Source organism: Manacus candei, unplaced genomic scaffold (genome assembly GCF_025592945.1).
Source record: "Manacus candei isolate 608988 ecotype Guabito, Panama unplaced genomic scaffold, ASM2559294v1 h1tg000005l, whole genome shotgun sequence".
Classification (NCBI taxonomy): domain Eukaryota; kingdom Metazoa; phylum Chordata; class Aves; order Passeriformes; family Pipridae; genus Manacus; species Manacus candei.
The window spans coordinates 9065379-9077815 of record NW_026138053.1 but is presented as its reverse complement, the minus strand read 5'-3'; the positions used below and the strand labels follow the sequence as shown (position 1 = coordinate 9077815).

General features: G+C 40.3%; 1 protein-coding gene across 3 annotated transcripts in view; it reads right to left on the bottom strand.

Moving 5' to 3' along the window:
• Window positions 1-12422, bottom strand: part of ATG4C (autophagy related 4C cysteine peptidase) — a 33297-nt gene extending 20875 nt beyond the window's left edge. For 2 of the 3 annotated variants that reach the window (XR_007905848.1, XM_051795209.1), the window contains exons 1-8: window positions 12334-12422; window positions 12002-12093; window positions 9743-9873; window positions 8841-8924; window positions 7952-8185; window positions 4830-5166; window positions 2881-2951; window positions 1847-1983 (exon numbers count right to left, since the gene is read on the bottom strand). Coding sequence is in view for 2 of the 3 variants with exons in the window: in XM_051795209.1 (XP_051651169.1) it covers window positions 1847-1983; window positions 2881-2951; window positions 4830-5166; window positions 7952-8185; window positions 8841-8924; window positions 9743-9818 (939 nt within the window). In the remaining variant the exon portion in view is untranslated. The remainder of the gene's footprint in view (window positions 1-1846; window positions 1984-2880; window positions 2952-4829; window positions 5167-7951; window positions 8186-8840; window positions 8925-9742; window positions 9874-12001; window positions 12094-12333) is intronic. The other variant, XM_051795200.1, reaches the window with a different exon arrangement.
• Window positions 12423-12437: the final 15 nt, after the last annotated feature.

Sequence of the window (12437 nt, the reverse complement as noted above, 5' to 3'; positions counted from 1 at the left end):
CCTTTAAATGTCCATAAATCACAGTGGGTTGGTTTCTTGTGGCACTGGCAAGTGTTGGGGCCAAAAACTTGGATGCTGGCCCGAACTGGGAACACAATCCAGAAGACTGTCAGCTGAGGCACAGGAGATCTTCATTAACTGGCAGACATACCTCAATCCTCTCCTTTAAGAGATCAACCATTCAAAGTAAAACCATCACATTATCATTGTCTAAGTGGGGAACATTTCTCCAACAAAAAGATTGTTATTTTTACATTATGAACACCAAAGCTTCTCAAGATGAAATTTGCCCTGCTTAGACAATGATAAAGTCACTTAAAAACCTCATCTGAGATGCTACAGAGTCAAATTCAGGATGGTTTATATGGGTTAAAAAAGTGATGCTTATTTAAAATACAAATGAGAAGCTTTCTTAGAAAATTTATTTAAAATACGAATGAGAAGGTTTTCTTAGAAAATGCTCCTTGAGGGCTGAGAATCACAGAACATGCAGGCAGATCAGAGGCAAAGGCTTGAACAGCCAAGGAGGTACATCCTTTGCCAGTGGAACAGAGAGGAGCAAAGCTAGCCAGAGTAATGGATAACTGCTTCATGGGAAGCTTCTTGTAAAAGTGAATTATAAAAAATTTATCAATTTTCATCCATAAATATAAAATCCTTTGTAGAAATTACCTCTCGTGCTACATTCTAAAATCTGCATTTTTAACTTAAATTCAGACTCCAAGAAATTCAGTCACTTCTTGTGACCAGTCAAGGCAGAGACTGGAGTGACTAATTCATGCAATTGAAAGCCCTCTTATCACAGCCTCCATCAGCTTGCAAAGGGCAGGAAAAGGTCTGGGAAGTGACAGCAGGAATCACACAGTGAACCAGCTGTACTGGCTAAAACTAAAACTTTTCCAAAACCAATTGCCTGAAAATACAAGGAAAATAATCAGGAAAGAATAACAATTTAAGTTCATCACTTAAAAGGCTCCGCTCGTCTGTCTTCCCATGCCAGTAAAAACCAAATGTTTTCCTGAAATTTTACAGTGAAGAGACAGTCACAAAAAATAATGTTACAGACTCAGCTTTTCTCTTGCTACCACACTGTGGCATTTTAGAAATGAAAACAAGAATTTAAAGATAGATAAAAAGCAGTATAGAAAATGAAATAAAAGCAGCAGGGCTAAGAGAACAAGATCTTCCCTAAGAGAAACAAGAGGCAGGACTGCAGCACATCCTCAGGTGTCAGCAGAACCCCTGTTGGAAAAAGAAAGGACAGCCCAGACCTCCCTCCCCTCTGCTTTCTCCTTGAGTTTTACTTGTTTCCAGGTCATTTTTATTTGTGGTAACTGTTCGCTACTCCTGGACTGCTGCCCTCAAACATTCATTGAGATAGTGAGAAAATACGTGAACAGTGACTTCAGGGGAAGAAAAAGACACAAGAAAACGTGAAGAACAGACAAGCAACAACTAAACCATTTGATATTTAAGAAAATAAGAAGCAGACTAAGGGCTTGAGTATATTTATATTTTAAAACACTGCCTGATCCTTAGTTACATATGCTATTAGAGTCGTGCTATATTAAATTACCATTTGTAATTTGAGCCACTGCATTAATGTCTTTCCAGGCAGTGCTGCAGGAGCAGGACAGTTATCACTGCTTTACCAAGGGACATCATGTGCTCTGCAATTATGTCTGATCTTGTAATAGGGAAATTTAAAATCTGTAAAGTCAAACTTTACAACCTTCAACTGTAAAATCCCCACCACACGTTTAATGGGGAGAATTACCATCGTGGAGCTGCTTTTCATATCCCCTTGTGCTACTCTTTGAAAAATGATTCAACTCTCATTTCGTACCTTTACAAACTCCAAGTAGTCCGTGTTTGTTCTCTCTCCACCGAGTCTCACAGGAACTAATATAATTACAGCTTTTGTGCCTGCTTTTCCAGAATCCATGAAAGAACATTGTCTGTCAATGACATCGGAGCTGTAGACTGAAAGGAGACACATGAAAATACTCAAATTTCAAATACAACCTCCAGTTTTAGAGACACACCTACAACAAGGCCTCACAAAGTCTGACAAAATAAAACTGCAGCCCTTCCAAATCTTCCTGTGCTCCTGAAACACAACCCTGGCTGAGTTTGATCAAAACCAGTGTTATATCTCCTCATTTTCAGCAGTATTTTGTAGAATGGTCATTGCTGCTGCTAAGTTACATTGCCAAGGAAATGCAGAAGGGTAGGTTAGGAGGAAGGCAATAAATACTTATTCACTGCATATAAACCTCTAAAAGGAATAATTAAAACTTGAAAGCCTACAACTAACAGAAACATCTGCATGTTACAGGAAAAAAGGCAATAACTGATTTTAATCAATACTCAAGTTCACTGCCTAAAGTTAACACAACACAGTCATTGAAAATGAGGGTAAAAACTTAATGCTGTGTTATTGCTTATTCCTCAAAAACTGAGAGAGATGGAAAAATCATCCCAGGACAAAGAAGGGAATAATTAATAGAATTTTAAGTCTTTGTAAGTCACGTGAGACTGGTTTGATTGAACAGTGTATGTTTAAACACACATTCCCCAGGGATGTGAGTCCTGTCTGCCCCATCCCGGGCTCAGTTCTGACATAACTAAACTTGTGGCAGCTGAACTTGGCTCCTGAAGGAACACATTGTGCTTGGATTTGAGACTGTAAGATACCAAACAAGGAAGGTACAAAGAGAATCTCTATATATCAAGAACCCCTTTGTCTACATAATCTCAATTTTGTGGACCCATCTTTTAGTTTTAATTTTCCTTTAGAGTTCTATTGTTAAGTACTTACTGAAAGGCACAAAAATCATCTAAAATGTTTGCAAAAATCCACAAAATCACAACATTTACCTGTACAGTCCTGAGCAACATAGACTGTTACTCCTTGCAGCTCAGGGTCTTTTGCTTCTTCAACAGCTTTTCTAAGTAGAAATACAAACTATTTAATTAATCTCTCATTTAAAAAAATAAACAGCAAATAAACATAATATCTTTTTTTTAGAAAGAGGTTGGGTTTAATTGTTTGGTAAAGGGTTTTTTGGTTTGTTTTTTTTTGGAGGGGGGTGTTGTTTTGTTTAATTCAAGATACCTCCCCTTCCTGATAAATACAGGTGGAGGGTGGGGGTTTTTATTTGTTTTTAAACACTGGATACCAAGTTCCAGTGTATATGGCAACATGTTTTACCCAAGCAAAGATGACAATGAAACAATGAAAACCACAAAAAAAAGCCCCAAATCCCACATTAACTTAGAATGGAATTCCTATTCACTACCTCATTTCTTTCTGTTTATAGCAATTTTTTGGTAGGTATATTGATGATAAAGGCTAAGTTTGTTGACAAAAATATTACTTTCATCTCTTTCTTTGACCTCACTTCATGTAACCAGTCACAAATTAGTACCTGGTGTCTATAGAAATAAAGACTAGACACAAAAAGCTGTAGGGTTTCACCAAAACTTTGAAAAATAGAATTACAATATTAGGCTCTCCTCAGGAGAATAAGTGTAATGGGCCTAAAAGCTAAAAGAAAATATATGTTGATAATCAGAACCATGGCCATCAATCAAGGACAACATTTGTAAAGAAACGAAACCGTTCAAAATAGAAGATGAGCCTTTGACTTCAACATACACTTGCATTAAATGGTCACTATCCCTTTATTTCACACTATATTTTGAGGAATCTTTTAATACAGTCGTTCCCAAGTTATGAGGGAGCTGTACATTGATTGTTAGTGCTGCTGTAAGAGAGAAAGATCCAGGAAAGGAAACCTTTGCAGGGCTGGAAATCACCACTGGGGTTGTGGTGAGTGTAATTCTGCACCAAATCCCTCCCTACTCCTATTAGGGAAATAGAGAATTTCATAGGTAATTTATTAAAGCAAGCAAAAAGAATTCTGACAGCTCCCATCACCAGAAAAAAGCAGAATAAAACATATTAATAGTGCTGAACTCCTACACCCCTGTATGAATCTGCAGGTATGACACAGATATACCTTATTATGTCAGTTCAGCTGCACTTCCAATTAACATACTTGTACACTAAATTTTTCTATTTATTTATATATAAGAATGTACATATAAACGTATGAACTTTGGCTTCTGCTGCTTAAATGACTTAGTAGTGGTTCAGTTTATGGCTAAATTGGAACCCACTAAGAAAATAAGCATATAAAACTATAAAAAACCCCAAAAATATTCAAAGAAATGGCATATCGAGGCACACAGTATAGAGAAATTTGACTTTCGACTTTTTTTTTATCCACGCTGAATGTCACAGACCCTTTACTTTTACTGGGATATAATTATAATATTAATAGTCCCATACATTTACAGTTTCACAAGAATTTGATGTGTGCAAAGAAATGCTGAAAACATCAATTTTAGCTCTGACATTTCATTACACTATCAGTACATTACAGCCCCCAGGTTACAGTATTAAAAAAAAAAAGACCCTCTAATGTTATGCATGTTCCAAGGTTGAAAGAGTGGTTAGTTTTTAGAATATTTCATTAAATGCAGTTCTACTGAAAAGGTTTGTGAGAGATACTTGGGATTGTACAGGAAAACAGGAATGTTGCCTTTTTTCCTGAAATAAGATTGATAAAAGCTCAGCAGTAGGTGCAGGGACTGAATGCTATTTCCCTACCTGCCTCTGGAAAATCTCTGGAATTGTTCCTAATACGGGCATTTTACAAAGCCAATAATGACCAGTTTGATGCTCAGCTAGGCTGAAGTAATCTCAGGACAGCCTGAAATGCTTCTCCGTGACGTAACAAAGAATAAAGGTATTTTTTTACCTTAAAATGTGAGCGACGACAGCCGGGCCGTACCAATCCCCCGCCATTTTCCCGGACTTCTTCCCATATTCTATCAACTGGTGCAGGCCAAAAGCTGCCGGTGGGGAGTCACCAAACCAAGAGATTATTTTTCTGTGATAAGCTTCGTTTCTCCTCTCGTTGACATCCCAGCTCCTCCTCGTGCCCCGCTGGGGCCGTGCCTGCGGCTGGGGCAGGATCTTGGGGTCCCTCTCTGCCGTGAGTGACGCCTCGAAGGACGCCGTGAGCTTCCGCACCGTGTGGGACGTCCAGGACTCCGAGTCCGAGTCCATGTCCAGCGCCTCCGGCCACACCCAGGCTGCAGCAAGGAAAGCAAGGTTAATCAGGCTTAATATTGACTTTCTGCTATATTAAGCAAAGCACTTCCCTTTGTTCTCCACGCTCTTTAAAGCAATACTATGTATTTTACCCTCTGAGCTGCAAATGTTGCTGTTGAAATGTAAACAAAGAATTCCAGCAGAGTAGTTTCAGTAATTCTGGTTTCCTTTTATTTCCTGCTGAATGACAGGTGAAATATAATAACCCAGTTGTTGTTAGGAGTTTTTGTTATCTGATACTCCACCATCCCAGTCAGCTGAATAAACAAGAGATACCTGGTTACAAGACACAGGTCAGACCTCTCTTACATATTAAAAATATGAACATTAGCTATTCAGTACTATTCAAAAAGACAATCACAGAATCAACTAGGTTGGAGAAGAGCTCTGAGATCATCAAGCCCAACCTTTGACCTGACACCACCTTGTCTACTAGACCGTGGCACCAAGTGCCGCATCCAGTCTCTTCTTAAAACACCTCCAGGGACAGGGACTCCACCACCTCCCCAGGCAGCCCCTTCCAACCTTTTATCCATGTCAAAAAAGAAGTTTCAAAAGCTGGTTTTAATTCTTCTGGTTTGTCAGTTATTAAAAAAGAAAAACAAGCAAACCTGAGAAATCATTGATGTAAAAACAAACACTTCTTCCTGGCAAAATGTCCAAGCAGATCAGAAGGAAAATAGGCAGGATTTCTTCGTTCACTAAATTTGTGATTTTAGATTACAAGACAAACTTGTTTAAATGCTATTGAGCACAGTATCTAGAGCCTGCATTTTTAGCTGAAGGTTTCTCTAAAGATGCATCCTACACAGCATTCCTCCCGTAGCAGAATGGGGTTCAGGAGATCTAGGGAACAGTCAGATGCCTGGAATTCTCTCTCACAAGTTCAAACAACTACTTGTAACACATACCCAGGCACATGTAGCTCAGTGTAACATCCTCACAGGATGTTCCTGCACTGTCAACTTCATCTTTCAGTCAGTGCCTTAAGCACAGGCATTTCAAAGTAAAACCTACCAGTGCCTTAATATTTAAAAGAAAACCTCCTTTACAACATCATTCAGCAATATCTGGAACATTCCACATGGCAGTGGAAGTGTAAGTATCTCGGCTAGAAACTGCAGGCAAGTTTTGCTTTGTAAGAGAAACAGCATCATTAAACCAGAATGAAAATATCTCTGGGAAAAGAGCAAACAGCCATGAAAAACTTTGTGTAAACACTTAAATATGTTTCCAGAGCTGCCCAGACCTCATAAAAAGCTTTTCAAAAGATAATTCACCAGCTGTCAGAAGACCAGGTGAGGAGCAAAGTAGTCCAGAAAGACCATCCATACTCCATTTTCCTGTGCACTGGATTGCCACAGAATCACTTGCACTCTGGAATCACCCCATCACTTTCCAAATTAGGATGCATGGGGGACAGTGTAAGGAATTCTTTGGAACCATGGATTTTAAAGATAGAAACCTGAGGCTATTTTGTTTGGGGTTACTTCAGAACGAGCCATTACACACCCCTGCTCACAGGGAGTCTTCTGACCAGGTTTTGAATTTTTTCAAAGTGCATGTATAACAAAAGTGATATTTAAGGGATTTGTGTTCTCAGCAGAAGTATTTACATACATTTTGCTATCTGCAGTCAGTTGCAAGGGATAATAAATGTTTTAGGACTTAAATATCTCCAGCCAAAGGAACATTCAAGAAGCCAACCCAACAGTTGTGCCCCGACACTGCTGAGAATGGGGACTTTGTGGTGCAGCTGGGTTGGAATCATGTTCACAGCTTACATCATATTTGCACAGCAAGTGCAAAGTATTATCAAAACAGGCTTTCAGAACCATCTTCTGCTGAAGTATTCCCGGGATCCCACAAAGGGCTGAGCAAACAATACACTGTGTTCTCTCTCACACACGCGTGCGTGGTTCAGGCCCCGCGTCTTGGATCGTTCTGACAACCACCAGTGGGGACAGAGGACATGGCTGAGTGTTTGAAAGGGGCAATGTGGGAGATTATGAAAGGAATTGGGAAGAGGATGGAAAGAAACTATGAGAACCTAAAATACCTCTCTGCAGGACATGGCTCATCCTGGAAGAACAGGGACGACCTGTAGACTCAGCCTGTGACAGCAGAAAGTGTCCCATGACTCCTGAAGCTGCTTCATCTGGCTGGGACTGAGGGAGTGTTTTGGATAGACAATGGCAAGGAAAAATGGGAAGTTCCTCTCTAAGTACACGGGGGGGAAGGGAGGAAATGACATAGTGACAATTTCCACACAGAGAATGATGTATTGAAGTTAGATTAGAATCCTTCCAGGAACTCAATATATTAATACTAGGAGAAATTCAATAACGTACAGCTTTAAAACTGATAGAAGATGATAAAAGAAACTGTTCACTTTTGCCATAGCCCACAGCTATGGTCTCTGCAACTCATTCCCACATCTTGAGTTCAAGAAATGACTGAGTTCCAAGGGAACTGGACATGTACATGGATAAGGAGAATACCCAGGCAGAGGATCACAAAGTTTTTGCGATATTTTACTTCCCAGCCGGATACTGGAAATACCACAGAAGCTTCCTTTGGTTCTCCCTTTTTCAGAACAGAAGGGTAGGACAAGCTCTGTCACTGATGCAATGGGACAATTCCAACAGCAATGAGGATTCCAGAAGCAAAACCAGCTTGCACTTCAGGTTTGGATACACCGAGGCCATGGTGCTCTCACAGAACACCCGTGCTGATCCCACACACAGAACTTCCCCCATAACTCACCTCTCCCAAGAAAATGAAGCATAAGGCCCTGAGCCAGCAGCATCTGCCCAGTTCTCAGTGTGCAGCCCCAGCCACAGTCTGTGGTTAATGCAGACCCCTTTATCTGAGGGAATTCCTCTCTGTATGTCAGCCAGATTCTGGAAATAAAATCTTTACGGAACTCCTCAACATTTCCTGAAATCTCTGTGTTGATTTTATCAAAATTGGCCCCATCTGTAGAGAGCTCACCAGACTCTGGAAGGCAAAGCACAGTTTAAGTTATAACTTGGTATGGTATTTCTATTAGAAAGCAAGTAACAGATATACAATATTCAATTAGAAAACAGGGCAAATTTACAAAAAGTAATAATCACTTCAAATACAAGAAAGGAAAACTGGAAAGCAAATGTAACAGAAATGGGTCAGATGAAAAAAAAAGGAAAAATAAAAAAAGAGCAATGCAGACATCACCATGCCAGTGGAATCACTGACCTGCAAGTAACTGCTTAATTCACCCAACTGTAAATGGTCAAATAGAGAGAGAGAGACTCAGAAAACCGTACACTGGAAAATGATAATGAAGGTGTTGGTGTAGTGACTCCTGGTACAGGTATTGTCCCAATTTCAGCTAGGAGGTTTTTAGAAAAAAAATCTCAAATTGATGGTAAATGAAGTAAAGTGCAAATTACAACACTAATATTCACAGAAAGAACAAGGCTTCAGTGCAAAATCTGAATAAATCAGGATGGGTGGCATTAGTGGTGGACATTTCCATGAGTATTTTCTAAGCTTTTCATATTTACATTTTGAATTTGGTCATTGCTAATGACAGTCTTTCTAGAAGATTAAAAAATCATCCACAGACCTCCTGTTGAGTAAGACTAGAATAAGGGAAGTGCTCTGTACTCACCCTCAGTTTTGAAGTGGTAACATTTTCCCAGCAGAAAGACTGGAGAGTTTCTGCTGAAGTAAGTTTTTGTTTTCAACACCCAACCTAAAGTAGATGCAAAACAAATACAAATTTGTGACTGAAGTATTCCAAAAGGCAATTGCTGACAGCATCTAGTTAAGCCAAAGGTAACCTCTGAAAGAGGAATAAAACAAAAAAGTATTGAAATGGGGTTTTGGTCTCATAAAAAATTACATATAGGGTGCAATGGCTACTATTCCCCTTCAACCACGTGGTAGCCTTTAAGAAAGTAGAAAACAAAGTATCTTTTCATCTTGCCAGACAGCTCCAAGGCTCAGTTATGAGAATTAACAAAATTTATCAGAAACCTGATGGTAAATCTGAGCAACCTCAGTTCTAAAGGGAAAGCAAAATAATCAAGGACAGATTAGTAAAGGGCACGCTTGAAAATCTGGTTGTTCATAAATAAATTATTGATGTTCAGCTGTGGAAAAGGACATTACTCAAGGGTGTGAAGTAGATTCTTCAGTGGAGTTTGTATCTCGCACACCGTCCTATTTTTTCCAGAAAAGTACATTTAAAAATAAACTTTATGCAGATGATTCCATATTATCCCTGTTTAAAAGTCTATGCAAATCAAGCATCATTTACATAATGTATTTACTGTTTTCAAAGTAAGTAATTTAAAAAGAAATTATGCAAATCTATTTGAAAAATGAAAAGCTAATGAAGTTTTTTAGTCAGGCTGTTTACAGTATCAAAGAAAAAACTGTTTCAAAGGCCATATTGCATTTTTATTATTAATTAGTTGTGTTTCTGAATCATGATCCCATTCATGTCGACAAGAAACATTCCATTCCCTTCAATGGAGACAGGATCTTACCAGACACTGCTCCACTTACTGTATTTCATGTTGTGCCATGCAGACATAAACTTTGATTTTATCTTTTCTACTTCATCTGTCCCTGTGGCCTCCATATTCAAATCCTAGAGAAAAAGCCATCGCTGTCTTGTAAGGCTTTCAGTTCTGCTGCTGGAAAAACACAAAGATAAACACATCCATGGGCACAGCATCCCCCACTCAGGTACTTAAGCACAACATGGCCAGAAACAGCAATAAACTCTCAGAATCCTCCACTACCAGACACTGAGAAGCAATCCCACATTCCATGAATAAGTAATAAAATAATTTAATTCCAAAAACACACCAATAAAAGCACTACACAAAGCTAAATAAAATATAATGTTCTCCAACAGCTCTCCCTTGCACAGCAAACTGATGTAGAGCACATAACCTGTGCTGGCACACGAGCACACCCATTTTAACCAGCAGTGAGATGAAGATGTATCTCACTAAATAGAATAGATGCTGTTCTTTTCTGCTGAATACAATACAACAAGCACTTTTTGTCTTTCAAATGGGGGAGGTGGACTATGGAGGGAGTTCTGTCTCATTTTACCAGATTTCTCAGAAACAGGGATAAAAGTAGTATATGTTCTGCCTATATTATTACCCATTTAGGTTGCTTTGAAGGTGAAATCTGCCCTTTCTGTAACAGGAAATTTGCTATTAATTAACAGCTTCCTTCACCATGTGTATTCTGTCAGTGGTTTACTTTAAATTACTTGATACAGAAAGTTTTCTGGATGACATTTGGCAGCCCAAATCCTTGCACGGACAACTGAAAAATTAAGAGCTCTGGCCTCAACAGGAAGTCCTGATAACAGCAGAGGATGACGTGAGCAAAAGTGAATTATCTCGTCTAATTAATAAACTTGGGCCAGGAGACAACCTCCTTCCTTTAAAAGGAGAATCTAGAACTGTATTTACCTTTCTATGTGTTATTCCCCACTGAACTGGGATCAAAAGCAGGACACAGATAAACTGTGTCGCTTCTCTCCACTGGGAGCCCAGTTTAAGTAAAACCTAATCACTGGCAGTGTAATTGAAGAGAGGGTGAAGATGTCAGGGTGGCAATATCATCAGAGCCTGAAGGTGCTACACAGATCCACTGTTTCACTCTGCTGCCCAAGCCCTCTCTAGCATGTTTTCCCATTATTCCAATCATTATTTCACAAAAATCTGCTTTTTGACAGAAAAAGAAGCAATGCCAGCTCACAAACGTGGGGGAAGTCTACATTTTTTTTTGTCAGTGAAAATAAGAAATGGCTTACAACCCTGCTATGACTGGTCTTGAGTCAAGCCGAGACTGTGTAGGGGAGGGACGAAAAAGACAATTTCAAACTGGGTTTTAACTTTTTACCTTTTCTCCCCTCTTTTTTCTTTAGGTAGAAAAGGAAAGACTGCCTATATCATCAGCTCTAGATGGCAAAACCAGTAAGATGAACTTCTCCAGGATGTGTGTTTGGTCCTATCTGTCCCCACATGATCCATCAACAACAGTCATTTATGTAGAGGTCATTGATTGTCTTAAAAGCCAATTCCTATAAAAGCTTCCTCTGGCTTAAATTAGAAATGAAACAAACTCTACAGTTCCAAAAGCGCCTGAAGGCAAAATTATTTAAATGAGAAAGCTGCTCATTTTCCTCCAAAAGACAATGGTCAATGCAGTTACACTTCTTCCCTGGCATTATACTAAAGATGCAAAAAGGGCTTCCAAGAAGAACGGTAACACAAACCAGACACTTATTCCACTGGGAAAACACAGGCTCTTCCCATCAATAGAAGGCGGCATCAGTAGGAGTTCCACCAAAATTAATGGAACAGCATCAGGAGATGGTCCCAGGGAATAGAGATCCAAGCCCAAGGGGCACAAAATCATTAAATTATTAAATCTAAAGGCAATGCTTTCATACTGATAACTCTTGTAAGAAGTTATCTGAATACACATTCCCAGGACGATGTTCCCTCATGGAGCAGCAGGACATGCCTGTAATGGAAACACGAACTCCTGACCCCTCAGAGCCCCCCTTGCCCACCGTCCGAGGGGGATGGTTTGTCAACAGTGATGGAGAAACACCCCGAAACTCCCCAATAACAGGATTTGTTTTCATTAACAGCAGAAAAGCAACGCAACCTGCCCATGCAACCGCGATAGGAGATGAGATGAAATGAAATGAATGAAGCCTAAACGTGACAATTATGAAACGAATTATCTCTATTAATCAGGAATTAAGGCCCTTTTGCTTTGGATTTCTACCTGGGAAGAACCTTAACCAGCGGCAGCGACAGTCGGCGAAACCCACAGGGAAGAACGACGGCGAGGAATTCCCGGAGGTCATTTTTAAGGAGCTGCAAACACACATGAGGACAGTTAAAAACGATACTTTGAAGCTGCCGGGTGAAAAAACAAACCAAACCAAACCAAACCCAGATTATTTCCCCCCCCTTAAATCCTGCAGCAGAGACGGAACGCCACGGAAGATTCGCAGCCAAGTAGGAGCCCCTACACACCCCGACCCCACAGGACACATGCGAGCCCGAGCCGGCACCGCGGAGGGTCCGTCCCGCCGCCCCCCGCCCTTCGCTCACCCCTCACGGAGCCGCCCCCGCCATCCCGGGGCCGCCCGGGGAGACAGCGGCCTCCCGGCGCTGCGCCTGCCGCGGCGGAGCGGCGCGGGAACTACAACTCCCGG